The sequence below is a fragment of the Anser anser genome (assembly GCF_964211835.1).
Source record: "Anser anser genome assembly, chromosome: Z".
Classification (NCBI taxonomy): domain Eukaryota; kingdom Metazoa; phylum Chordata; class Aves; order Anseriformes; family Anatidae; genus Anser; species Anser anser.
Genome location: NC_139723.1, coordinates 12,033,922 through 12,061,297, shown reverse-complemented (window position 1 = coordinate 12,061,297; position 27,376 = coordinate 12,033,922). Strand labels below are relative to the sequence as shown.

The 27,376-nt window shown below is 44.4% G+C and overlaps 2 protein-coding genes across 5 annotated transcripts in view; one reads left to right on the top strand and one right to left on the bottom strand.

Moving 5' to 3' along the window:
* Positions 1 to 18,105, bottom strand: part of ECPAS (Ecm29 proteasome adaptor and scaffold) — a 68,639-nt gene extending 50,534 nt beyond the window's left edge. For 2 of the 4 annotated variants that reach the window (XM_083819127.1, XM_083819129.1), the window contains exons 1-3: positions 17,433 to 17,585; positions 8,937 to 9,067; positions 1,021 to 1,137 (exon numbers count right to left, since the gene is read on the bottom strand). In XM_083819127.1, coding sequence (XP_083675253.1) covers positions 1,021 to 1,137; positions 8,937 to 9,067; positions 17,433 to 17,469 — 285 coding nt within the window. In that variant the 5' untranslated portion in view covers positions 17,470 to 17,585. Of the gene's footprint in view, positions 1 to 1,020; positions 1,138 to 8,936; positions 9,068 to 17,432; positions 17,586 to 17,767 lie in introns of those variants that run through there. The other 2 variants (XM_083819128.1, XM_083819130.1) reach the window with 2 other exon arrangements.
* Positions 18,106 to 18,615: 510 nt separating this feature from the next.
* DNAJC25 (DnaJ heat shock protein family (Hsp40) member C25) lies at positions 18,616 to 26,247 on the top strand. Its single transcript, XM_083819143.1, has 4 exons — positions 18,616 to 18,975; positions 20,208 to 20,360; positions 22,156 to 22,626; positions 25,277 to 26,247. The coding sequence occupies exons 1-4, from the start codon at positions 18,679 to 18,681 to the stop codon at positions 25,397 to 25,399; spliced, it is 1,044 nt and encodes a 347-aa protein (XP_083675269.1). The 5' UTR covers positions 18,616 to 18,678; the 3' UTR covers positions 25,400 to 26,247.
* The last annotated feature ends 1,129 nt before the right edge of the window (positions 26,248 to 27,376 follow it).

Below are 27,376 nucleotides of genomic sequence, written 5' to 3'. Positions count from 1 at the left end.
AAGCTTCAAACACCGAAACAGACCTACAAAGTGTTGAAGATGGAAGAATTACGCTTCTTTGTAGATGCGACTTGCTAAAATTTTATGAAGCCCACTAATTCACTGCATAGAACAATACGCATCACTCAGATACATCAGTGAATACAGACTTCTCATGTGCGCTGCCAAAAAGCACAGTTTATGTCACATTTGTCTTCAAACAAGATGGTTCTTCTACTGCTCTACAGAACACTGGCAGACTAGAAGCCCTCAGTCACTCCCAAAAGGAGAACTCTGGATAATCCTACTTGCTTACAGTCTGAGAATACTTCTACATGACTGCAGTTTAAAAGTTGCAATATTTTTCCTTCTGTTTCTGAGGCATCGCATTTTCCCTTTATACTGCATATGAATTGGTAACCAGATAAGATGGACAAAAGGTTTCCCTCTGATTTTATTGCTTTTTCGTGGTGAGGATTTGCAATAGATCTACCACAGCTGAAATGAAAATTATCTTCATTAGTACAACAAAACATTTTAAAGCTATTTTTGCTTTACCAGCTACACTGAATGACACTTAATCTATAAAACATCTTTCATCTTCTCTTGCTCAGCTAATGTCCTGACCCTAAAAACACACAAAAATGTGTTCTCGTGTTCAGAGAAATGCAGATGCTTTAATCAAGACGCCAATCCTGCACATGTCAGGAAGGATTGGCAGTGGCTTGCAAAATGGGACCTCAACAATAGGCCTTCTATAACACAGGCAATGACATGTCATGGATTCATGAAAGATCAAGAGTGATTACCAGTATTTTAACAAAGTCAATAGAGTAGCTGTTTTATGAACCTAATTTTCACCCACACCAGACTATAAAGTTTAGTTTAAAAGAATTGCTTAAAACATCAACCTCATTACAGTAAGACACTTGTTAAAGAGAACTGACAGAAATAAAGCAGGAGTTTTAAAGAATATTCTGCTTGTTACAAGTAAATCGGCAACTGTTCTAAGAACAGTTAACAGTTAGAACAAATACTTACAGTGACAAAAGACACTGCAGAAGGATCTTGATATTGAACCAGCAACGTCTCTACTGGAAGCTGGATTTTTGGGCGACTTTTGATTCGCTTATTCAGATGAACAAGCAACTCCATGACCTGAGAGGAAGAAAACAAGAAATCTTGTAAGAACCACCAGTGATTTTACTACATTGGACTCCACACATCCCCAGTGCACTAGGAAGGTATATCGTACACAAGTTGGGATGGAGCTTCCTGGTTATTTAGTCTCTGAGAAAACAGCGTCCACTATTAACTGTGCTATCTTGAAGCCACTCTGACATGTCTAAAGTCACTATCAAACACATCAAACATCTCAAACCATGCATGCCACAACCAACACCACCACTAAGTAGAAATGTGAAGAGGGAGTGATTACTGAAAACGATTGGTTCTTTCTACACATTTAGCTGCTATCCCCCAAAACTGAGCCAGGCTTGGAAATTTGCATCGCTGCTGTCTGAGATCTATCTTTTGGCTGCAGAGTAACACCAACTCACAACACAGAACAAAAAACAAAAACACACAAAACCCATTCATATGAAAGTTATCAAATAACTGTATGAAAACTAATGTTTGGTGCTGAATAAGACAGAACTGTAATTCTTCAGTCAGGAGGAGCAGTGTTGTTTGTAAATCTTCTAAATTGGATACTGTAACTGAATGGAGGAACTTAAGAAACTACAGTAATCTCCAGTATCTGGAGCAATGGTTTCAGAGAAATCACATAGAGCACCTGCAACTACCACATAAACCCTACCAGACTCTCATGCAAGGTGGTGCAAAAATATCAGTGACACAAAATGGAGTCAGCTCAGCTTCAGTAAAACCAGACTGACAGTTCCAGAAAGTCACAGATGCATGGTGACTTCAAGCAATTCAGGTCAAGGAGCCAGGGAGCACGCTGTCCTGAGCTGTTGATGGCTCATTACCTTAGTAAAGGTGTGGTGAAAAAAGCAGATAAATATCTGTCACTGAAGTTGGTGATGGAAACATCAGATTCATATCCATTCTGACCTGCCTATCATCTAAGACACCGTCTTTGCACCCACTTCACAACTAGATATCAAACAAAATAACAATGTCCAGATATAATCCAGAGAAATGGCACAGCTGACCACAAGCAATAGGATTGCAACCAGAGATAAGCTGACAAAGTAAGTAAAGCTGAAAGCTATCAACTTTTGATATTGATAAAAATTCCCTTTAATTTAGAGGGGAAAAAAAAACTGTCTGCACACACTTACTGAGAAGAAGAGAAGCATGCACGTGACATTGTAAATTTGAGGAAACTGTTCGTATTGTCCTTGACAGCTGTTGAAAAAATTGGTTGGATTTGGTTATGTGTGAAGGTTTAGCTCATGCCCTGCTTCTCTAATCATTAACATCGAATCAGTGCACTAATGATCTCAACCAGCAGTACTTATCTGATCTGAATCAAACACCTTGCACTTCTGAGCATGAGTGCTTTGTATGCTTTTATGTTGGCATCATGCAGCATGCAGAGAGATACTATCCAAAATGGCACAAATACTGCCAGTGTATCAGAACTCCTTGGAGCTGAGTGAACTTGCACTGGATTAGTTGTGCATGTGACAGATGCTGGGTGGATAACTGCTTCAGTAAAAGACATCCTAGAGCTGAATTTAAGTCACCTGTCAAACTGTGGCTTGAAGAGGGATTAGATTACCTTTTCAGATCAAATTGCTTAAGAGGACACATGCATTGCAAGCTTATTCGCATACCTAGACTGTATCCTAGACCTGAAAATGTATGAGGACAAAGAGTTCAAATTATTAAACAACAAATAATATTGATATGACATTCACAAAATTAAGGACAGGGTAAAACCAAACAAAGCAATGTATTAAGGCAGCAGGACGGAAAGAAAATTTTTTTTTTTCCCCTTCCATTCTAACAGCATAAGGTTGAGGAGAAAGTCAGCCTGGAGGTTCAGAGTAAAATTACAGTCTAATCAATCCATCTGCTGTATTGAACCTTATTGGGTTTGCATGGCAAGGTTTTGGCAGCAGGGGGGCTGTAGGGGTGATCTCTGTGAGCAGTGACCAGCAGCTGCTCCATGTCAGAGCTGAGCCAGCTCCAGCTGCTCCAAAAGGGACCTGCTGCTAGTCAGAGCCAAAACTGGGCGAGCATGTTTTAAAAAGGGGAAAAAAATACTGGCAACAACAGCTGAGAGCGAGAAATGAGAAGATATGAGAGAGACAACCTGCAGACACCACAGTCAGTGCAGAAGGAGGGCAGGAGGTTTTCCAGAGCAGATATCCATGCTGCAGACCACGGAGGACTACCCAGTGGAGCGGGCTCCTGGAAGAACCTGCAGCCTGTAGAGACCAGCCCATACCAGAGCAGTCCATTCCTGAAGGACTGCACCCTGTGGGAAGGATGCATGCTTGAGCTGTTCTTGAACAGCAGCAGAGAAAGCGTTATGGACTGACCACAACCCCTGCTGCTCATCCACCTGCATCGCTTGGGGCAGGAGTTAGATGAATTGAAACAGAAGCTGAGCCTGGGAAGAAAGTGGTGGGAGGAAGGTGTTTTTACTTTGCTTTTAGTTCTCACTATCTTACGCTGTTATTAATTGAAAATAAATTAAATTAATCTTTCTCAAGCAGAGTCTGTTTTGCCTGCGATGGTAATTGGTGAGCAATCTCTCTGTCCTCCTTTCCACCCACGAGTTGTTTCTCCTTGCTTTGTCACTGTTACGATGAGGAGAGGGACTGAGAGAGTGACTGGGTGGGAACCCCAGTGACCAGCCAAGGTCGACCCACCACATGAACAAGCTACTCCGTACTTCTAAAGCTGGGTGAAGGCAAGTCCTGAGACTCTGTATTGGCCTATACTTCAGCAGCATACTGGCAACACAGAGATGATATTTTTTTGTTCATATACATATCTTATCAAAAGCTACATTATCTTTTTTTTAATAACAAATTATATTATATACTATAATACACCTGAAAAGTGTTTATTATGTACTGTAAAACACTTAAAAGACAATGCTGCCATCGATCATAATCAACACAGGTTCACAAGGGAAAGTTCTACTTAATGATAATTTCAGAATCCCAGAATGGCCGAGGTTGGCAGGGACCTCTGAAGATCATCCAGTCCAAACCCCCTGCTGAGCAGGATCACCGAGAGCACACCGCACATGACGGCATCTAGGTGGGTGTTGAATATCTCCAGAGAAGGAGACTCCACAACCTCCCTGGGCAGCCTGTCCCAGTGCTCTGTCACCCTCACAGTAAAGAAGTGTCCCCTCATATTGAGCCGGATCCTCCTGTGCTTCAGTTTGTGCCCGTTGCCTCTCGTCCTGTCGCTGGGAACAACTAAAAGAGACCGGCTCCATCCTCTCAACACCCTTCCCTCAGATATTTGTACACATTGATGAGGTCTCCCCTCAGCCTTCTCTTCTCCAGGCTAAACAGGCCCAACTCTCTCAGCCTGTCCAGGTACGACAGGTGGTCCAGTCCTCTCATCATCTTTGTAGCCCTCCTCTGAACTCACTCCAGTAGCTCCATGCCCCTGCTGTACTGGGGAGCCCAGAACTCCCCGGGGAGCCAGGTGTGGCCTCACCAGGGCTGAGTAGAGGATCCCTTCCCTGCTGGCAACACTCTTCCAGTGCACCCTCAGGTACCGCTGGCCTTCTTGGCCACAAAGGCATGCTGCTGACTCATGGTCATCCTGCTGTCCACCAGGACTCCCATCTGCAGAGCTGCTCTCCAGCAGGTCAGCCCCCAGCCTGTTCTAGTGCTTGGGGTTATTCCTTCCTAGGTGCACGAACCTTTTACAAGGTTACCCACCTAGTTGACCAAGGAAAGCCAGTAGATATTTTTGGATTTCAGTAAAGCTTTCAGTACTATCCCACACAGTATCCTTCCGGACAAAATGTCCAGCACAGAGCTAGACAAGAACATAATGCAATGGGGGAACAATTGGCTGACAGATCGGACTCAAAGGGATGTAGTAAATGGGGGTTACATTAAGCTGGAGACCAGCCACTACTGGGGCTCCATAAGCTCCATTTTAGGGAGTTCTTTTCAACTTTTTCATAAATGAGTTGGATGCAGGACTCAAACACATACTGAGCAAGTTTGCAGACGACACTAAATAAGGAGGAGCCGATGCCTCCCTTAAGGGTAGAGAGGACTTGCAGTGACATCTTGACAAATTAGTGAGCTGGGCAATCACCAACTGCACGGCATTTAGCAAGAGCAAGTGCTAGATTCTGCACCTGGGACAGGGCAACACTTAATATGCATACGGACTGGAGGACAAGAGGCTGGAGAGCAGTCCCACAGAATGGTTTCTGGTCAACAGCAAGTTGAATGTGAGTCCGCAGCTTGCCCTGCCAGCCCAGAGTGGCTATGATTCTATTTTGCATCATTCTATGGTTCTTTGATAATAGCAATACGTAATACTAATGCTACAATAGTTGCAGGAGACACCTGACATGAGACAGCGGAGTTTTGTCACTTCGCCTATAGTCAGTCACTGGGTGAACAAAGTTTGTGCTTCTCTTTTCTCTACCCCATCTACTTTTTTGCCTTTATTTTCTAATGTAATGAGTGTTCATGTAGAAAGCCATATTTGCCTTACTTCCATTGCCTTAACATGATTTTGAGGCCAGAGTTGAGTAATAGGCACATTCTTTGCTGTCCACCAGGCAAGATTAGCACAGGAAAACTAGGTATTAGTGTTTAGAAGCCACTAGCATTTGAAAATAGACCAGACGTTTTAGACACTTTCCACCAGCTTAGTAGAAAAATAAGACCAAGTACCAAATTGAAAAGCTTACTTCTGACATAAGTAGCAGAAGAAGGTGCACATTAAACAGATTTATCTGTAGGTTACTCAGTGTTAGTGCTCATTAGAATTAAAAACTAAAAATGTTTTCCCCTTCTCTCCATATCACTGATAAAATATTTTGATGTCTATGTACAGAAACAAACAAAAAAATCAAAAACAAATACAAAAACTTCTTGTTATATTTTGAATTTGTATCAGAAACAGAATACTGAGAGAGTCAACTTCCCTTCAGTGATAATGGCAAGAGCAGAATCCAGGGTCATTTCCTTGACTGCAGTGAATTTGACAAATACCAGAAAGCACTCTTATGTTCTTATGATACCATCATCATCTCGTGCAGATAATAATCTATAGCTTAAGTATATAAAAGGGGGAAGAGGAAACAAATTTTATTTCATTATTCATTCTAACACAAAAACTACACTACATCATAAGAATGATGTGTGACTTTGAGAGACCTCTCAAAATCTAATTTTCAAAGTAGTCCTCCCTCTTTCCTGAATCTCGCATCACTCCAGTGAAAACAGACAACACTTTCCAGTTTATAAGTGGAAAAAATGGTATCTCTGTCCGTGACAAGGAAGTTAAAACTATAAGATACAAAGCATTGAGATTCTATGAAAAATATCATATAAAAATACCCTAAGAAATTTCACAATAGTTAGTTGGATGCTTTTCTTCACAGTTTTAAGAGCACATAGGCTTGTATTCAGAAGAACCCTCCTTCTGAGTCTCAACATTTGTCCTTCAGCATCTTGGAATGGTTTTTATGTCTATGGATTCACTTTCATGTGATCATGGCCAGGACCGTGCTTTGTGTAAAATCTGTGCTCTAGTTATTTGCAGGTTCTGATTTACTGCAAAGTTCAAGTGAAGGCACAATCATTTCCCTATTTCTTCAAGACAAAGAGGGGAATCTTAAAAAAAAAAAAAAAAAAAACCTTTTTGGAAAGACTCTGGTCCAGTTCTGTCACCAGGCAGCTCCTTCTGATGAAAAACTGCAGAGACAAAGAATTCATCCTTTGCTTTCTAATCTAACTACTCCAGTCTCTCATACTCAGCTGCCTCTCCTGGTCACGTTCTCCTGTAAAAACAAGGAGCAGTAAACACAGGCAGGTGTTCCTCTGTCAGAATCCAGGCCAGGTCTCTTCTGCCTTTAACTGTGAGTTTAGCAATCCACTCACACAATCACACAACTGTTATTACCCAATATTTGAGCCAGTTTCGGCAGCTCACGATGCCAATCTGCTAGTGAGAATATGCACATACCTGTGTACAGCACGAACCTCCCCAGCCGCTGAGCTCTGACCCTCAGCCTACCCAGTGGCTGCCCCTGGGTCCCAGTCTCCCCAGTTGCTGGCACGTAGACATACACACCCCTAAAGCTGCAGCCCCACTCCAGCTGCTGCAGCAGACCATCACACACATCCACGCACACAGAGCAGGCCAGGTCTCCCCTGGTCCTGCCGCCACACCACAAAGGGTGGTCTCACTTGCAGAGATACAAAGGCACTCACATGCCCAGCCCAGACAGCACTCCTGGTCTCCATTAGCCAGTCTGTCCCAGTTTCATCCTTAGGAGACAGACATTCACCACTAGGTCTCACCCCAAGGGACCCTCATATCCTTCCTCCTCTCCAGCATCTGACCAAGATTCCCCTGGTCACTCTGAGAGCCAGCTTCTCCAATGTTCTCATCCTTACAGACTATGGTCTCTCCAACTGCTGGCACCCAGATACCTTCCCCCTGCCCCCAACACAGAGTCCCTTACGCAGAAAAAGAGCTAAAAATGGAATTTAACAAGAAAACAGGACAGACTGTGCTGACCAGGTGCAGGACAAGGACAGACAAGCAAACCAATCAGTGAATTGTTTACATGCCACTGGCCCTTTTTATCCATTCTTTCCTCTACTCTACCACAATTGCTTCTCCCCAAATTACCTAGATCCACCCCTTTCCCCACCTTTAGTTTCTCCTCTAGCCATCACACAATAAAGCTTGTACAATCCCAAAATGTTCTTCCACTGCACCTCATTGTGTCCGTTACCACTAGGCAGCACCCCCTCAGTCCAAGTAGTGCTTTAACACGGGCTCATCTTGATGGGTTTCATGCCTGGACAGTGGGGTTGAGACTCTCGTGGGGCAGCCCTGAGAGGATTCTGGACAGGATATCCCTTCCTCTGTGTCCATAATTGGGGTTGCCACCTGCCATTGTGCCCCTGTGCTCCTCTAGGCTTGTAGGCAACGGAGCTCCACAAGCTGATGGGCCAGAGGTTCCCATAATGGGCTGGGAGTAGCTGGGGTAGGGTGTTACATGGGTTCCCCCCTTGCTATTATGCTTATGTGCCATTCTGTGGGTGTACAGATGAGTTTTTGTCATGTAACCTAACACAGTGAACTGAATTCCTTAGGTACATACTGAATTCTGCCTCCGAATTGGTTTGTTCCTTACTCCTATTCCTGTAACTAGACAAGCACCAAACCATTTGTCAGGTGGAATTTAATGTGCACCTGAATAAACTCTGTGATAAAGCTGCCATCTGTAGCAGGGAGCCAAATTCTTTCAGACAGAAATTAAATTGCATCTTAAAAGCTATTTGGTCCTCACTCCTAGTTCTGTCACCAGGTTAGTGAATGAGACCCATGAGCATCTCTTCACAGCCTTTTGCACACAGAAGCAGGCTTGCTCCACATGTGTTGTGTGTCCAGCCAGCTGATGCAAAACAGCCCTCACCTCGAAGTTGTGCCAGTTGCCTCCGTGGCAGTAAGTCTCTGTCCCAGGCTAACTCATAGTTAGTTAGCTGGCTTCAAGTGGAAACAAATACAGTCTCCACACATCTGCAAAAGCCACACATCTGCCAAAAGCCTCTGCTTATACAGGCAATGAGTGTTTTCTCTAAGCCCTGACAGCTGTAATAAACCCGTTCTTCTTATCAGGCTCATGACAACATTTCCTGAGAGAGTAAATTTCTTCACAGAGAACATCCAAGAGCAGTAAAGCACCATTCAAAAGCATCTACTTCTGCATGATGAAGACAACATACCACTACAGTAAACTGCACTCTTACCTTTTTACGCACTCCTTCCTGTGTGCTGGACAGCTTGAGGAGAACGGGGGGTAGGAATTTGGAAATAATATTCTGTAACTGCTCATCCGTTTCCGCGTGGCCAAGACGCAAGAACACACGTTCAAGTTGATCTGCAGAGGAAAAGAGAGAAACCTGTTGAAACTCAAAATTTCTGTAAGAAGAAAAGAACTTTTTCTGAAATTACCTTTATGGGCCTCTAAGAGATGCCACACACAGTTCTCAAAGTAATTCTGTCTCAATACAGGGTTCAATACAATACTCAACACAGATCCATCTTCTACTTTTAACACTAACCGACCAAACTGTTAAATATCTTATTTTAAACCAAATGTATAAATATCTAAAGTGCAGGAGGTAAATGGACAGAGCCAGGCACTTTCCAGTGGTGTGCAGCAATAGGACAAGGGACAAAGACCAAAAACTGGAACACAAGAAGTTCCACACAAACATGCGTAAGAAACTTTTTACAGTGAGGATCACAGAGCACTGTAACAGGGAGGATGTGGGGTCTTCCTCTCTGGAGATACTCAAGACCTAACTTGACACTTTCCTGCCCAACCTCCTACAGGGAACCTGCTTTTAACAGGGGGGTTGGACTCAATGACCTCCAAAGGTCACGTCCAACCCCTGTGAATCTGTGAACTGCCGATACTGAGCAAACCAGCCCAATGGCTTCCAGTACTAGCCTCCACAATCACATACAGACCACTCCTATCAAAGACAAAAGCAATTCAGACTTCCTTGACATTGCTTCATGCTGTGTTTCAAATAAAATCTGGAATGTATCCAACTGTGATAAGAAAGGTTAGCATCTCTAAGTCACTCCTTGCCCTTTCTGCTTTGACAGCCAAGTTGTGCAGCTGTAAAGCTGCAAACTTTTAAAAGTGTGCTTGCTGTGACCTGCATTCAGACCATGGTGTTCAATATCTCTGCTAGATAATCAGAGGGCAAAAAGATTTGTCCAATTCTTGTTGTTATTCTTGCTAAACTTAGGGTTCTGGTTGTGCACAGGGATCCCACTGCAGATGCTAAGTAAACAGAACAAAATGTTAACCATGTAAAACAGGACTCAAGACATATTACAGCCAAAAAAAAAAAGTCTAGGCAAAGCACCAAGTAAAAGCTTGGGACAAGCCACATCATCACAGCTGTGAATGAATTAGCAGGCTGTGTACCTGAAAGCACAAGAAACAAGCTGTAAAGTGAAATAGTTGTGAAAGAGCTTGAGACTACTGCTCAAGGGTGATACTGAAGGGAGAATTCATAGGGCATATTGACACAGGTTCACTTGTTCTGCCTGTGGCCTTATGTTAAGCCACACAGGTCTACAAAAGCTGGATCGATCAGCTTTATGAACCTGTACAGATACTGTCTGAATCAGTTAGTGGTTTGTAAAAATTTGTTAACCTTTTTTTCCACAACAGACAGCATTATCATCAGGAATAAGATCACAAGTGTGAAACACAGGATATGTTGCTGTAACTTAAAACACAAAGTTCCCAAAATCGCACTGTGAAGCTGCTGGAGAGTTGTAACAAATCCATTTTCCTCTGGGGAGGAGACCTGCTGCTAGAACAAGAACGAAAACAACAAATTAACTCCAACAAAGACGTACAAGTTGCAACTTCTACAAGACCAAGAGGGGAAAAAATGCACGAAGCATTTTCTCGGTGAGCTAGTAGATCACTTCAAGGAAACAGATGAGACCGAAGTCTTCTGTCAGCAGCTCAAGCACAAGGCCTGAGGACCATCTGTCTTTGCAAGGAGAATGGAGGAGTCACTATTTTAAGCACTGGCACGCAGCTGCCCTGACAGCTACACCAGAAGCAAAGCAAAGCTGCCTGGCGCAGCGGCGCTCCCGAGGCATGCAGCATTAGGGACTTCTCCCTCCTTAGCAGCCATGTCCACAGGCAGCAAGGGGACCCAGTCAGTGCTTTCAAAGGGACTGCAGGTCTCAAGACATCCCACACGGAGGAAACCATTCGCCCAAGGACTAATCTGAAGTGATCTGCTACAAGCCGAGATTAAAGGGTGAGCAAGGAGAACTCTCCTTCAGCAGAGAAGGATCACCAGGCAGGCTGTGGAGGACTGAGGTGACTGCGTATGTCTGGAAGTAAAGCAAACAAGAAGGATGCTCAAATTCAAACACAGCTCTAGCCAGGAAGCCTCTCACGATGTACCTGCAGAATCCTTTACTGTCTTGTTTTCAATCTGTCCTGTCCCTGTACTAAGACTCCTTACAGCATGATCCCTCCTCTGCCAGCTGTGGATTAAACACCTCCAACATTTTATCTTCTGCTGAGCAAATATGACGGGGTGCTGAAAAGACAGAGGGCTACGAAATTTTACGGTCAGGGGAATTACAAGCCAGAACTCTGCAGCACCTACCATGCAAGCTGACTGGCAAACTGATCTCATTTCAGACAGATTTCAGGGAACATTTAGGCTGTCAGCTAGTCAACAACTTTTAGGTATTCCTCTCTCTCTTTTTTAATCACAACAATATTTATCTTTTTGTCTTCCTTTTTGCGTCATATTCCACCACCCTGAATCACCTCCCAGAGGTCAAACCTGGCCAGTGCCCGGGGACTGCTTGGGACACCCCAGGCAGGTGAAATGGCTCAAGGCACTACAGGAATCATCCAACCTTTTCCCTTGGAGCTGGACCTCCAGGTTACCACTGCAGATCCACCATCCTCACGGCAGCTGACTGAGGAGCCTCCCAGCTACAAGCTCCCTCACGCGGCTACAGATCACACTTGACTGTAACGAAATACAAGCGAAGTTGTTTCCCGAGCCACTGGACTGCACACACCTCCCAAAAGGCACAGAGGCCTCTTCGTACGAGTCTGCAGGAAGCAAAGCCACGCACTGAATCGTGAGCACCTATATTATTTCCAGCTTTCCCTATTATTTTGATATTATTCAGCAACCAGAATTGTACTAACAGAACAGGAGAAATAAGGAAGAAAAGAGCTATCCCCTTGTTCGCCATGCCCACGAGGTAAGTTTATTACTTTTCCCATATCCTTCTGGTCTAGTAGGTCAAGCCCTAATGCTGCAGTCGAGTATCCTTCCCCTAAATGCAAGCATGACAGGACTCTCCAGCAAATTCATGGGGACCAGTCTGCTGGCCGCAGTCAAGAAGCCGTCCAGGGGTTTGTCAGATCACAGGCGAGTCTCACTCCTGCGCACTGATGCAGGCGTATCCATAGCAGCAGGGCAGGGAAACAAAGAAAAGGAACGTGGCTGTAGAGCCACGAACCCTCACACGTTCTGCACAGCGACCATTTTATTCCCAGTTTTAGCTCCGTTGACTGTTAGGACCATCCCACATCTCACATCTGACCTCCATGCCTGGCTCCGGGCAAGGTCCTTCCCCTCTTCCTGCAGCATCTGACAAAGGGTTTGCTCCCAACCCACCTCGCATTCCTACCCCACGCACTTCACACTCTAAGAAGGGAGCCAAAACCCTCCCCCATCCAGTTTTATGGCCCCCACTGGGGACTGTAAAACTGCAGGGCTGTTAATTCCAACAGGGGGCCACTAGGTTTTATTACGATAAAAATACATTAAAGCGAGAGGTCTAACTTGCTTTGCTACATACCGCAGGAGAAAAAAAAAAGGAAAAAAGATGGCACAAGAGCACTTTGAATAAACATTAGCAACTAAAATTAACTGCTAGAGCAATCTTACTGCAAGTTGCCTTTGCCAGTCTTTACCATTGCTAGCCCAAACTGAACTTGAAATCCATCCAGCAAAACACCTCCTATAATTTCTCCTTTCACAAGCTGATTGATATCGTTAACAAAGATAATTTGTGAAGTTTTTGGAAGAACTGCAAGAAATAAACAAAGGGGAGATGATGTTTCATAAAATAGAACTATATTCCCATCTTAAAAGCTGCTATTCAAGAAAATGGATTGTGCAAAGGCTTCTCCTTCATAAATCTCACATTACACTCTCACCTAAAATTTAGGTCTGTAATATTCCCTTGCTATTGGTCGCAAGCTCTAGCACCCTCTCTATTAGCTAATTATAATGTTTATAAAATTACTGCATAGTCAATCTACTGCAAGTCTGCTGAGCATGCGGATGGGGGAAGACTGTCAGAGACAAAGGACCACTTTTTAATACAGTCCAGAGGACTTAAGAAAAACATCTGTTGAGAAAGTCGAAATGAAAGGGAGAAAGGAGGAAAGGAAGCAGGCTTCGCTGGAACGACAACTGGAAAACGCAGTGCCCAGACATGCCAGGACCTAAATAAATCACTCCAAGAACAAACTTGCATTTCAGCACCTTCAGACCAACGGAGAAGAGCAGGGCACACCTGGACCACTGTGAGCTTCTGGGTTCGCTCCACAACAGAGAGCCCCTTGCTCCACAAGCGAGCTTCGGAAGGAGCAACCCAAATAAGATTAATTCACTACTGTCATTCAGTGCATCACTGATTTCATTATTTTCGTTAAAAAGTTTCCCTTTATAAAGAAACATGAAAGCTAGCAACCATTTATTTAAAGAGAGATGACCGCTACACCACCCAGAATCTGGTTATGAGGTATGTGACAACCACAGTCCCAGTCAAACTTACCCACTACATCAGCAAGCACATGAGAAATCATGTCTGGGTTATTATGTATTCTTAGAAATATTGTGTGTGCCACAGCTATGATGATGACCTTTTGCTGGGGATTAAAATAAACAGCCAAGAATGAACTGCATGAGTAAAAGAATGAATACCAGATGGTTTTATTTTCAAAACCCATACAATTAAGTCCATGCAAAGTTTGTAATAGACATTCATGTATTTTGGCATAAGTGCAACCTCTTTCCTAGCTGCTGTGTCACATTTTCATACATTTCATCTTTACCAGTGTTTTCTTGGAAAAAAAAAATCTAGAAAAGGAGGAACATAAACAAGGAGAATTTAACAACAGGCACTGTATATGCAGAGACCTTCCATTTCACTGTATGTGAAAGAACAAAGTGGCAAGAAAACAAGATAAATCTTTGTATCCCCGCTTCCAGCAGCAGTGTCCAATTTGTGTCTACAGACATGGTGTATTTGGAATGTGAAATCCTCAAGTTACCATGGCAATGCAGTTACTGATTTGTGAGAAAATGTGCATGTTTCACTTCTGGTTCTTTCCAGTCTCCATTTAAAATTACGGCAGGAAATATAGGGTTCAGTACTCAAGACCACACCTCTTGCAAAAAGCAAAGGAATAGATTTCAAAACACGGATAACATATAGCATACAAGTTTTACAAGAAAGTCACGTTAACAGCAAGGCTCTGACTCGTGCTTTATAGGCTTCCAAACCCTGTGACACGGGCCGTAACAGAGTCAGAGCTATTTCTCAGCCTTCCTACTTCAGAACTGATCCTGCAGTCACTCAAGCCAAGAGCAAACCTCCAGCCTGCTACTGAAACAACACGCCCCCTCTGCCAGTTCTGCTATGTGGTAGCTTGCCAAAGGGAACAGCAGAAAGACACAGAAAGGATACAGTAAATAAATAAACAGCCTAATATTTTCCACCCTTTTAGAAGGGCGTTTCCCTACCTACTTCCTTTTATTTTATTTTTTTCCTAGTTAAAATCACATACTTCGAATGCTTGGCCTTCCTAAGGTAGCTAGCTCACTGTTTATCCATCTTTTTATCGAAGAAGTCACCTCTCATTTCAGCTGAGCTCAGTTCCATTTCATGTGCCCAGGTTCTCCTCCCTGTCCTTACGCAAGATAAAGAATTAGCTCCCTCTGGCATTTATTGCTATTACATGCAGCACGTTGGCCATTCTGCACACACCTCTCAGCAACATATGTTGGTATAATTGAGTGTCAAGCACCAGAAACACCCTTCTTTGTATGAAAACAGACTCAAGAAACTACTGACACCAGGTCACGTCAAGGTAATGATACTTAATAATTTAACTACCCTAGTAGCCCCAAATAGAGTCTTGCGTCCTCTGCAAAAGGCAGTAGAAAAGCAAAGTTCCGTGCGTAAAGCTGGAATTTGTCTTCGCTTTCCTGAAAAATACAGTCTATTAGATGAATTACCGGGACTGCCACATTAAAGTATTTCTACAAGCGCGTTTCACTGAAGCAAACAAACAAAAAACCTCAGTTATGTGAGCTCTGTAGAACCACTATGCTGCACTTAGTGTCCCCCAACCCTCTCTCCAAAAGGCCCTACAGCACGTAAAGACTACTGGACACGGGTGGGTTTCGACTTCCCTGCCTGGACAATGGGTAGTTTTCAGCACAAACAGCGGCTACAAGCAAAAGCTGTTTGTTTCTGTGCTATTCTGCATGCAGTCAGGGAATCAAACCAGCTCCCGTCCACTGTGCCGCTACTAGAATAGAAGTCAAATTCTTGTTCAGATGGTATTAGACTCTGGGAGAAAATATATCTGGTATGATTATAGTAGCAAACAGTGAGTCAGGATTTGCTGGTGCTATTCCTGGCTCTACCAGTAACCCATTATGTGCCTACAGGCAAATCACTTAAGGGAGCATTTGCAGAGCTGGGCTCATCACTGCATTATTTTACAAGCTCTGACTGGAAAAGGGTGGGAAGGCCTGGGGGTGAGGGAATGTTTTCTCTTTTGTCCATCCTGTTCTTCCATTTAATAGAAAATCTTTTATAAATGGCTTGACTGACATGCCAAAATCCAAATATTTTTAATATGCCAGGTTTAGGCTGTCCATTCAATCAGCTGTCTACTCTTCCTCAAAATTAACTGTTCCTTCTCTTGCACCTGAACTCTTAAAGCTTCAGGACCAGTTTAATGGCTTTGCATTGATTTTTAACCGGCATATCTTCACTCTTATGCTGCCTTCAAATAACTAGTCTTCTAGAATGGTAAGTACTCTCATACACAACCTAAGCAAATAGCAAGAGGTCTTGTGTTTGACTGGTGCTGTAGATCGAAGTTTCCTATAGCTATACATATGTAAAGCAAGGAAAATTGATTTTCCAGTCTAAAACTAGTAATAATTATGCTTTTTATTTTGGGACTTATCGTCATCCTAAAAAAAAACAGATTTCTTTCCAAATACCCCGAAATTTGACTATTTAAATGCATCAAAAGACGGAAAGCCCACACGGAGGTTGTTCAGTTTCCTGCTCCTTTACCTTAAAAATAAAAGCTAATGGAAAAAGAGAGATTTAAGTAAGACTGCAGTACTTCCTATTCAGCGACAGATGAGGAACTAGGGAAGAACAAACAAAAGCCAACACTCTTTCCTTCCCCACTGGGCCAAGGAAGGTTTCCAACCACCCAATACAACCTGTATACAACCGCTGCGGGATGCAGCGGACCAGCAACCCGAATTACGTCATATAATCACCGGCATGAAGCTCGCTGTAAGGATATTCGTCCTCTCACAGTGATTAACACAAGGAGCCGTTTAGCACCTGATACATGGCTGAGGACTAATTTTTTGCAGGGTCAGCATCTGGAGGCCAGAAAGCCGGCTTCTACACAGATGAAAGCCAAGGAGCTGCAAGCCAGACAGCTCATGCTGTCTGGTTTCAGCAAGCAGCATCACATCAGCAGCATAAAAGCGACAGAAGAATCTCTCGGATGGCAGTGGCAGGCAGGTCTGTCACTGTCACAATTTATCCCAGTTGTCAATGGAATAAATAGCCTGGCATTTGTGCCCTCTGATTCAAGGATCAGTGTAACCTGAAGATCCTTCTCACTCCACCACGGGGTCCTGGCTCTCTGGTTACATAAAGGACATCCCCACCACCGCTGCCACTCAACTTGGCTCCAGTAACGTCTAACAAAGAGCAGAACAAAGGCATCACCTCCGCAGAAACACACAGAGAGACCAACAACGACAAAATCACAAAAAAAAACAAATAAACAGACAAAAAAAAAACCAGAAACGCCTCAGACCTGAAATCCAACCGCAGAAATATGCCCAAAGTATTTCTGCTGCCCTTCATCCCTGGCGGCTGCCAAACACACCATTCCAGAACAACCAGCGGCCCTTTCACTCCGCTGAGTCATACGCTATCTGTTTATTAATTCTCATACAAAAACCAGCTCTTTTACACGTCAGGAAAAGCAGGGAAAGGAGAAGATATATATTTTTTTAAAGTTCCGTGAGCTTCTGCGAACAGCAGGCTGGCCTCTGGAGCAGAGGTCGGGCCTGGAGGGGGGCAGGGGCACGGCACGGGCCCCCCCGAGCCCCGGGGGCACCCCAAACCGGGCACCCCTCGGTCTGCCGGGGGGCTCCACGCCGGGTCCCGGGGCCGCCCCCGGCTCCCCCCAAGAGCAGGCCGGGCACGGAGCGGGGCAGGCCGGCACCGCCCGGGACTACATTTCCCAGCCGGCCCCGGGGGCGGCCCCGGCCCCCCCAGCCCCGCCACCAGCCGCGCCCACGCCCGCCGAGGGGCTGCCCCGGGCCGGGGGGCTCCGGGCGGCTCCCCCCGATCTCTCCCCCCCGGTCCCCGGCGGCGCTTACTGAGCTCGTCCTGGGCAGCCGCGGCGGCCGCGGCCATGTTGTGCTGTGCCGGCTGCGGAGGGAGGGAAAGAGGGAGGGCGGTGAGAGGCGAGCCGCGGTCCGCCCGGAGGCCGCCCGAGCCCCGTCCCGCCTCCTCCTCCTCCTCCTCCTCCTCCGCCGCCTCCGCCTCCTCCTCCTTCTTCCCTTCCTCCTCCTCCTCCTCCTCCTCCTCCTCCTCCTCCTCCCCGCGGCTCTCCCCACGAGGGGCAGCCGGCCCCCGCCCTCCCGCTTTATATTTAGAAAGAGCTGAGCCATCGTCCCCGCCCGCACCCCCCCCCCGCCGCCGCCGCACTGACCCGAGTCCATGCTGACCTCCATGCCGGCGCGGGCACACGGGTGGTGGAGGAGGAGGAAGAGGAGGAAGAGGAGGAGGAGGAGGAGGGACGGCGGAGCCTCGCCTCCCCCTAGCTGCGGCCGCGGCTCCTGCACGGCCGGGGGCTGGGCTGCGGCCCCCCCGGCTCCGCCCAGGGCCGGGCTGCCCCCGCCGGTTGGGATTTCTGAGGCAAACCGAATTGTTTCTGCCTGGGTTTCGTTGTTAAATTCATTCGGAGGGAAACTGGTGGAGGGTTGGAAGAGACCTCCAAGATCACCTGGTCCAACCACCACCCTGCCACCAGTGTCACCCACTAAACCATGTCCCTAAGCACCAGATCCAACCTGCCCCTAGAGGCTGCATCACGTAAGGACGTGGTAAGCAGGGGATACCGAAATACCTCCCCAACAGAAGAGGAGATTCCTTGGCTGGGTTTGGAATGATAGCGGTAAAAGCAGATGAGCTCGCAGACAAGGGATGACACGCTCACATACCACCCCGATGGGATTTTTGAGTACGGGAACAATACACCAATAAAAAAGTGACATTCAAAGTGAAGTTTCTATTCATTCTGATTTGGAAAGGGAACGTTAATTGGTGTGGCTAGGCTGTGGGTGAGGAGAAAGTTGGGTACGAGGAAGAAATTCGTCCCTCAGAGGGTGAGGCGGCGGCACAGGCTGCCCAGAGCAGCTGCGGCTGCCCCATCCCTGAAGCGCCCGGAGCCACGCTGGACGGGGCTTTGGGCACCCTAGCCCGCTCGGAGGCGATAGGGGGTCTGTAATTAGCGCTCGTAATTAGGGGTGGCAATTATCTGTGCGCCCAGGGCCCCGCCCTGCCGCCCGAAGAGCGCAGGCGCGGCCCCGGCCCCGGCCCCGGCCGTGGCGGCGCTGCGAGATGGCGGCGGCGGGCGGCGGGCGGCGCTGGCTGCTCTGCCTGTGGCTGTCGGCGGCGCTGCTGCCGCGGGCGGCTCGGGGCCTGACCGAGGGCCTGTACTGCGGCCGCCGCGTGTGCTACGAGGTGCTGGGCGTCAGCCGGCAGGCCAGCAAGGCCGAGATCGCCCGCGCCTACCGGCAGCTGGCCCGCAAGTACCACCCCGACCGCTACCGCGGCGAGCCGGGCGGAGGGGGCGGCGGCCCGCAGGCGGCCCACGAGAAGTTCCTGCTGATCGCCACCGCCTACGAGACCCTCAAGGTGAGAGGTGAGCGGGGCCGCCCGCGGTCAGGGGCTCCCTGAGGGGATCCCTGCCGGGTATCCCTCTCGCTGTCGGGTGGTGGAGCGAAGCGGGGAGGAGAGCCGTGGCTTGGAAGTGCCAGGAGATGCACGGTGCCCTCCACACCCTGCTCCTCGCGTCCCCTCGTCCGGAGCCGAAACACCCGTCAGCTAACTGGGGGTCGCTCTGACTTCGCTAGCTCGCAGCGTGAGGCTCCCGCAGGTCTGCCTTTCCTCAGTGGAAGGGGGAAATCAGATCTTTTGGTCCCACACAACCCGTGTTTCACAGCAGATTGTGCGGAATCAGTTTTGTGTTCCTTTGCGTGGGCTCAGCCAGCTTGCTTCCCACCAGCCGTGAAGGAGGAAGGAAAAAAAAACACAACACCAAAACCTTCTTCGATAGCCAGCCCGAGAGTGAGGAGAAGACAGAGTGCTCTTGAAAAGCCCTTTGGATTCAAAATAAACAGACTAGACCCTTATTGTGCAAGCACATCTTTAAAAGTAATGGTAATCATTGAATTGAGTGGTAGATGGGACTGTAAGGAAAGCAAAAAATCCGTGGCGTGGGCAAGACACGACCAAGGAGTGGAAGAAAGAAACCTGTACATGTTTTAAGGTTGATGGGGGGGAAAAAAAAAAAGAACTGGAACTCTTTCTGGGTAGAAAAGGGATGCAACTGAGACTGACAAAGTTAAATTTCTCATTTCTTTATTACATGGGTGAATATGAGAAAAACTTCAAGAAAATGAGGTTTTGGAATGGCCTCGCATTGGATAGAGTTCACAGCCCTGTAAGCTAATTCTAAAAGATCTGAAAAACAGTAGTCTTAGTGGTTTGTTCATCTGTAAGTCTCTTCCTGAGCAATACCTATCAACTCTAGTCCATCTGGACTTCTGATTCGGAAATTAACTCATTTTGTGAATTTCAGTTGCCTGTTTTTATTTCAGTATTAAATCAAGTCTTCCTATAGCGCGTGTTATGTATTTAAGACTATGTATATCAGGTGCGGGGGGGGGGGGTTGGTGAGTGCGAGAACAGATCAATTTAGTGTATAAGGGTAGGACCAAAGATTTTCCTCTTTGCTTCATAGTTGGTCGGGTTATTGCAAATTTTTTAACAGCATGGTCATTCATGAGCTGTAAAGCACAAATGCAACAGATTAAGTGAAAACAGGGTCCTGAACATTTGCATATTTTTCATCCCTTATCCTACAGGATGAAGAAACACGGAAAGATTATGACTACATGTTGGATCATCCTGAAGAGTATTACAGGCACTATTATCACTACTACAGCAGGAGATTGGCCCCTAAAGTGGATGTCAGAATTGTGATTCTGGTTACGGTGTGCGCCATCTCTGTGTTTCAGGTAAAATTTCATGCTTACTTGACAATGCTCAATGAATTTCGGAATTGCAGGAGAAGTATCTGCAGATCTTGTAACATACCAGGCTTTAAACAGCCTCAGCGAGGAGGTCTTTTTTTTTTTTTATCTGCTGTGGTAAACTGCTGTGTAGTGTCCATGACAAATTTGAAGTCAGGATGTACTGACCAGATTTTGACTGCGCTTGGTACCTTGGACAAAAGCACAGATGGTGTGATTAGTGATCGGTTTCCTGTAACAGAAGAATATTTCATACAGACAAGCGTAGCTCTCCCAAAGAAGTTACTTAGTTTTTCGTGGCAGGCTGAGAACAGTCTGTTCCTGAGCGTAGACGGGAGTAGTGCTCTAGATAAGCATGTGTCAGTTTTTCAAGCTTCATAAGTATTTTTTTTTTAAAGAAGATAAACTACTTGCAAACTAAATTAAAGAAACTCAACAGTACTAAACATTAGGAGTGGGGTTTGCTAACATGCGTGTTTTATATTGTAGTTTATCTTAAAAAGCAGTTCAGTGAAGTTTTCTTCACTGACCGTGGTAGTTCCAAGTTCAAGAAAACAGTCTCTGGTTTAGATGAGAATACTTGTGCTCTTGCTGACAATTACTTACTGGAAGGAGGTATATAACTTTTTGCTTTAGCATCCATTAGATTATTAGTTCAAAAATTCCTTTTAAAAAAAAAAACACACACAAAACCAAGAAAGGTGATATCTAGGAGGTAAAAGTACAGCTTCGTCTTTGGTACAGATAACTCTTTTTAGTTGGATATTGCAAGGGAAAACAAAAATATGTTGATCAGGATTTGAGAGCTTGGAATAATAAATTCCAGTGCAATACAGAGCCAGATACTTAATTTCTCATCAGACTTGCTTGTAAATGCAGTGTTCCATTTCAGCTGTTATTTTGGCTATAAGTGGAGACGCTCACTTTGCCTGCAGTCCAGCTTCCAGATGATTAAATGCAAGTTTACAGAAAATTAGCAAACTGATTTACCTTTCTCTTGCTTTCTGGTGTCTCTATTTCTCTGCCTTTGATACAATTATATAGTGTGTACCTGGGTGCCCTTTTGTCTTCACAAGTGGGTGTGCTGCCTGTGTAAAAATTCAGCACAATATGTCACACTCACTCCAGCCACTGTTCTTTTTTTTTTTCTCCCCAATTGAAATTCAGAGGGTAACTGGAGATTAGAGTAGGATATTGCATCTTGTAAAGTCAATCCTGTCAGACTAATGAGATTGTGGCGTACTTAAGCCACATTTAATTAACTATGTAAAGTGGGTAATAATTTTATAATGAAATGTGCGTATACCAGCTACTTTATTTATAAAGCTGAGGGGACTTCTGAGAATGGACACCAAAGCCTAACAGAAGCTTCACCTAAGGCCGTGTGAGATAACCATCTTCTCATGAACAAACACAAATTGAACAGTGCCTTTACCCTCTGCTTGTCCTTCTTCATCACTGTGTGTCGCTGTGTATACTGCTCGCACAGCAATATAAATACATACTGCTGTTTCCCAGGTGCCTTATCACATTTGGACGAATAGTTACAGCTTCTTTAATATTGTAGAAGTTGTGCTGTTACTTTCAGTTTTTACCCTTGCTGTAATAAAATAATAGTTAAAGGTATATGACAGCATTATTTTGTTTTTCCTGGCAAAGCTCTAAGTAGAAATGTGTCTGTATAAAAACGTGGTGGTTTTTTTCTTTGTTTGTTTGTTTTGCTTTTAGTTTGGTTTGGTTCTGGTTTTAGTTTTTAACTTTTACTGTTGTTAAATTACAGTTCTTCAGCTGGTGGAGTAGTTACAATGAAGCTATCAACTACCTAGCTACAGTGCCAAAATACCGTATACAAGCTACTGAGATTGCCAAGCAACAAGGTTTACTCAATAAGACTAGAGAAAAAGGCAAGAACAAGCGGTCTAAAGAAGAAATCCGTGAAGAAGAGGAAGAAATTATCAAAGACATTATTAAAAATAAAATAGATATAAAAGGCGGTTACCAGAAGCCCAAGATATACGATATCCTTCTATTTCAGATCCTTCTCGCTCCCTTTTACTTGTGCAAATACGTAATTTGGTACTGTTGGTGGATTTATTGTTTCAGTATTAAAGGGCAAGAATACGGTGTGGAAGAGAAGCTGTATATCATACGAAGATACATGAAAATGTCTCAGTCTCAGTTTGACAGCCTGGAAGACCATCAAAAAGAGACCTTTCTTGAACGGCAGCTGTGGATACGAGAAAACTATGAGGTGGGTAGCTGTGGTGGAGAAGCTAATGTTGGTTATCCAGAGTTCATAGAGTGAGAGCAGGTGTTTTGTGAAGGTGTTTGGCACAGTGGTGTGGGAAGCGCTGCTTCAATTCTAGCTAGCTATTGCTGCCTGAATTGAAAACTGCTAGAGAACCACTTCGTGTGCTTTCTTCATCATCTTATGCTTATGTGCTGATAGCATCTCCTGAACAGGTCCATGGATGTAAGAAGGGATTTCTTGGTCAGGGGTCGTCTACCCGTGATTGTTAAGGAATCTGTGGATACAAAAAGTAATTGTATCTGGTGACAGGCTGTCCTGTAAAAATGTAGTGTAACAGAGTTCTTACAGTAGGTTGAAGACCATGCGTTCTCCAAACAATGACAATTTTGTAATGAGGGTTACCTGGACGACCTGAAACTCTTCTTTTATTAGTCTCCTTAGCCATTAATTCATGGCTTGTTTTAGCTGATAGAAGCTGACAGCTGATAACTGTCACTTGATAGTTCTTTTGCCTTCACTGAGTCTGGGGCTGTTCTTTTCATGCTGTGTCCTGCTCGACTGAAAATGGGCTATGAAGTAGTGGGCACAACTGCTATTCTTGCCAGGGATAGCCAGTTACTAAACAGCCAGTGCGTAATTTTTCTCAAATTTTCTGTGAGAGTAGTGAAAGAACATTAGCCACAGCATGAAATTTGCAGTACAGACGTTTTGGGATGCCAGGAGGTGGGGAGAATTGATAAAATGCTCGTATTGTATCAGAGATCATCTGTGGGCCATCTGGGTGGGAAGTTTCCAGAAGAGAAATGGAGGAGAGGAACTTGGCCTGCTTAAAAGGGGTGATGCTGCAGCTCTGCTTGTTCTGCGAAAAGATGGCAGAACTGCCTTTGCTGCTGGTGGTGTGCACCAAAGATAAGAGAATACTTCCCTAAAAACAGTCAGAGTTGGATCAATTTAAAAACTTGAAGGGGAAAATACATTAACTTCAATTTTAGTAAGGAAAGGATTAGCCAACAGATGAGCCGTACACATTGAATTAAGGTGGTTTTGCTTGAAAGCAATCTGGAAGTCCAAAGAGGTGGTTATGTTAGTAGTCAAAGCAGATGGCATAAGTAAAATGCACGGTAGGATGGATATTCCATGGCAGAAAAACCTTGCGTGCTGTTTCTAACTGGTATTGTTCTGTTCACTGAATATAAAAAAGCTGTATTTGTCAGGGGTGAAGCCTTCTTAGCCCAAAGTCGTCTGTGGTGGCCAGCAGCTGATAATTAGTGAAGAATACAAGAAAGCTACACTTACATAGCGATATTTATTCAGTGCAATACGCAGTCTTGGAGCATCCTGAACAGGAAATGGTGTCTTTGTTGGTAACAACTGTAATTAGTTTTTTTAATAAACATGTCTAGCCACTTCTTGAATGTATTAAAACCGTCAGTGACTACAGAACCATCTGGTTGTGAGTTCAGCAGGAAGTGCAGAGGATGGCTCTTGTTTTTTTTTAAGTCACGCAGACACCTACTGATGGTTATTTTATTGGAAATGGAGATTAATCGTGCCTTGTTCCCTTTTCTCATGGTAGCTGTGCTCCTCTGTACCACTACTATAGCCTTACTTGAAACTCAATCATGTCTTTTCTAGGCTGAAAAATATGCTTTCCTGTTTCTCACAAAAAGAAACACTGAAGTATCTACTACTTTGGTCACTGAGGTTGCCTATCTGCATATCATGTAGTTTTTCCAGTGTCCTTCTAAGAATGACTAAGGATTCAATATATTGCCATACCATGGAGATAAATAACAATGTTTTATTTCTTCTGTTACTTTCCTAGTAATTTTTGAAGCTTGTAGGATCACTGAACCTTGAGCGGGTTTATCTATAAACCCATCTAGAATATTTTTTAAATCTTCCTGATGCTTGTTCAGAACCTTAAATTTAATTTCCTTACAGGAAGAATTCAGATGACATAAACCTGTACGGTGTTGAGATATACACTGTCTATCTACGTAAATAGCCTTCCAGAATAAAAGTGTTGATTCTGTTGCTTTTCGTAGATACATGGCTTTTATTGAAATCACTGATGATACCATTTCTTGCCATATTGTAATTACTTGCCATTTGGCACTACCTATACTTAATGTAGGTATATTGACTTAGTTGAAAATTAAACGAGGAATAAAAAGATCCACTGCTGTGTAGCTGAAGGGGATCAGTCCTCTGTCTATAGAATAACTTCAAAATATGAAAACAACAGAAGTAAGAAGCTAAACTGTGTTGAATGGTATGTGTGCTGAATAGGGGCTCAAAATTTAGCTTTTTGAGTAGTTCTTTGCTCATGCAGTCAACAGAATAAAAGTAAAGAAGTATAGTTGCTTATAGCACACCATCTTTCAATGATGTAGTTTTGCTGTCAGCAGAAATTCAAAGCATTTCAACTACAGCTTGAAGGCTCCTTGGCTGAAGGCTCTTACTCTGTATGTTAGTCAAGGTCTTCTGCTATGTTGCAGTTTGGGTATCTTTACAATCAATAACTTGACAGATGGTTGAATTGCTAACACTTACATACACATACCACCATCCCTATTACCTCCTGCTTTGGATTCACTTAAGCTGTTTCTTCAGCCTTATTAAACACTTTTTCTTTTTTGTCTATCAGGTCTATAAACAAGAACAAGAGGAGGAGTTAAAGAAGAAGATGGCCTTGGATCCCCGATGGAAGAGGTATCGGAGGTGGATGAGAAATGAAGGACCTGGAAGACTGACTTTTATTGACGATTGAAAGTTACTGAACAAAATGAGTGCTAGTGTCAACAGTGATCTGCAGAACTTTTCACTACATCATTCAGAGTTTTATCTGCTGTGGCTCGGCAGTGATCTAAAACTCAGGAATTATTAAGTCAGGCCGAAAAATAATACAGGTTTACCGTTTTTATAAGTCAGACTTATTCAACAGGCTTAGCTCAATGTATATATCTGACATACATGGGGATCTTAATGTGGAATTCATTATTTCAAATAATGTATTTTCTCGAAATATTTCCTACTTGTGATCGATGGAATCATAACTTTAATCTTTCTCAAAACGGTTTCTAGATCTGTCCTTGAAAGTCTCTGTTTTCCTTTTTAAAGTGAAGGGTTCCTGCAAGCGGACACTGGAAATTTGGAAATGCTTACAAAGGACTCTACAGCAAGGGCCATCTCCTGCTTTCCTCTTCTCTCCTTCCAACTACTTTTCAACTTAATTTCTGAAATGCCAAAATGTTTTTTGATGTAGACAATATGGGGATTATACAGGACTACTACTTTTGCTATTCCCGCTCCAATTGGAAATGAATTTTATTCTTTGTGGGAATAAATGATGCATGATTGATCACCGTTTTGGTGCAAACAAGCCTTAATTCTTTGTTCTACAGAGTGGTTCATGAAATAGCATACTTAAGTCTCTTATGTTTGTTTTTTAATCTTGTACGTTGGACTGTACCTAGCTGTTCAGAACAAGCGTACCAGTGAATATTAGTCTACTAAATGTGATACTTTTTTCACCAAAGTATTGGTAAAGGGAAAACGACCCTTTTGTTTAAAAGGGCAATCTTGATGCCTTATGTAAATAAAAGTTTATATAATATATATCCTGAATTTGTTTTAAATTCTAAATCTAAAGGTTTTTTTTTTTATGCTTATCCCTTCTGATTTTTCTGATCAGAGTACTTACAACACAACAGAACCCTCTAGTTTCATCTGTAATTCTGGCCAGGTCAGAGTTTTCCTCAATTTATGATTTCTGTATTTGTTTAGGAATTTTATGGGGGGACTGTATCTAGATTGGGGTGCTTCTGTCTCTTCACATCTGTAAAGGTCTGCATCTGTACAGATTGGTTCTGGGAGAGACTCTCTTAAATTTGCTGCTTCTAAAGCATGTAATAGCTAGTTCTGAAATGCTTCTATTAATGTTTGAAGTAAGACGTTTATGATACTGCAAAAGTGACCTATCATAAAATCATCTGTGTTGGAAAAGACCTTCTTTAAGTCCAACCATCAGCCTTACCTACTGAGTCCCACCAGTAAACGATGTTTCTTAGAGCCAAGTCTACATGTCCTTGAATACCTCCAGGGATGGTGACTCAACTACTTCCCTAAGCAATCTGTTTCAATGCTTGTAGAAATTCTTCCTAATGTCCAATCTAAATGTTGTGTGGTGCACCTTGAGTCTGATTCCCTGAGTCCTGTTGCCGCCCGAGAAAAGAGAGGGATGTCCTCCTCACTACAGCTTCCTTTCGGTAGTTGTAGAGGGCAATGAGGTCTCCCCTTAGCCACAGTTTCTAGTCCCTTCACCATCTTCATTGCCCTTCTCTGGACATGCTCAAGGGCCTTGGTGTCCTTCTTGTAGTGAGGGGCCCAAAGCTGAACACAGCACTCGAGGTGCGGCCTCACCAGAGCAGAGTACAGGGGGACGATCACCTCCTTGGCCCTGCTGGCTGCACTGTTCCTGACACAAGCCAGGATGCCGTTGGCCTTCTTGGCCACCTGGGCACACTGCCGGCTCATGTTCAGCCAGCTGTCAACCAGCACCCCCAGGTCCTTTTCTGGTGGGCAACTTTCCAGCCATTCTTCCCTGAGCCTGTATCGCTGCATGGGGTTGTTGTGATGCGAGTGCAGCACCCAGCACTTAGCTGAGACCCTGTTGAATGCTGTGTGGTTGGACTTGGCTCATTGATCAAGCCTGTCCAGGTCCCTCTGCAGAGTCTTCCAACCCTCA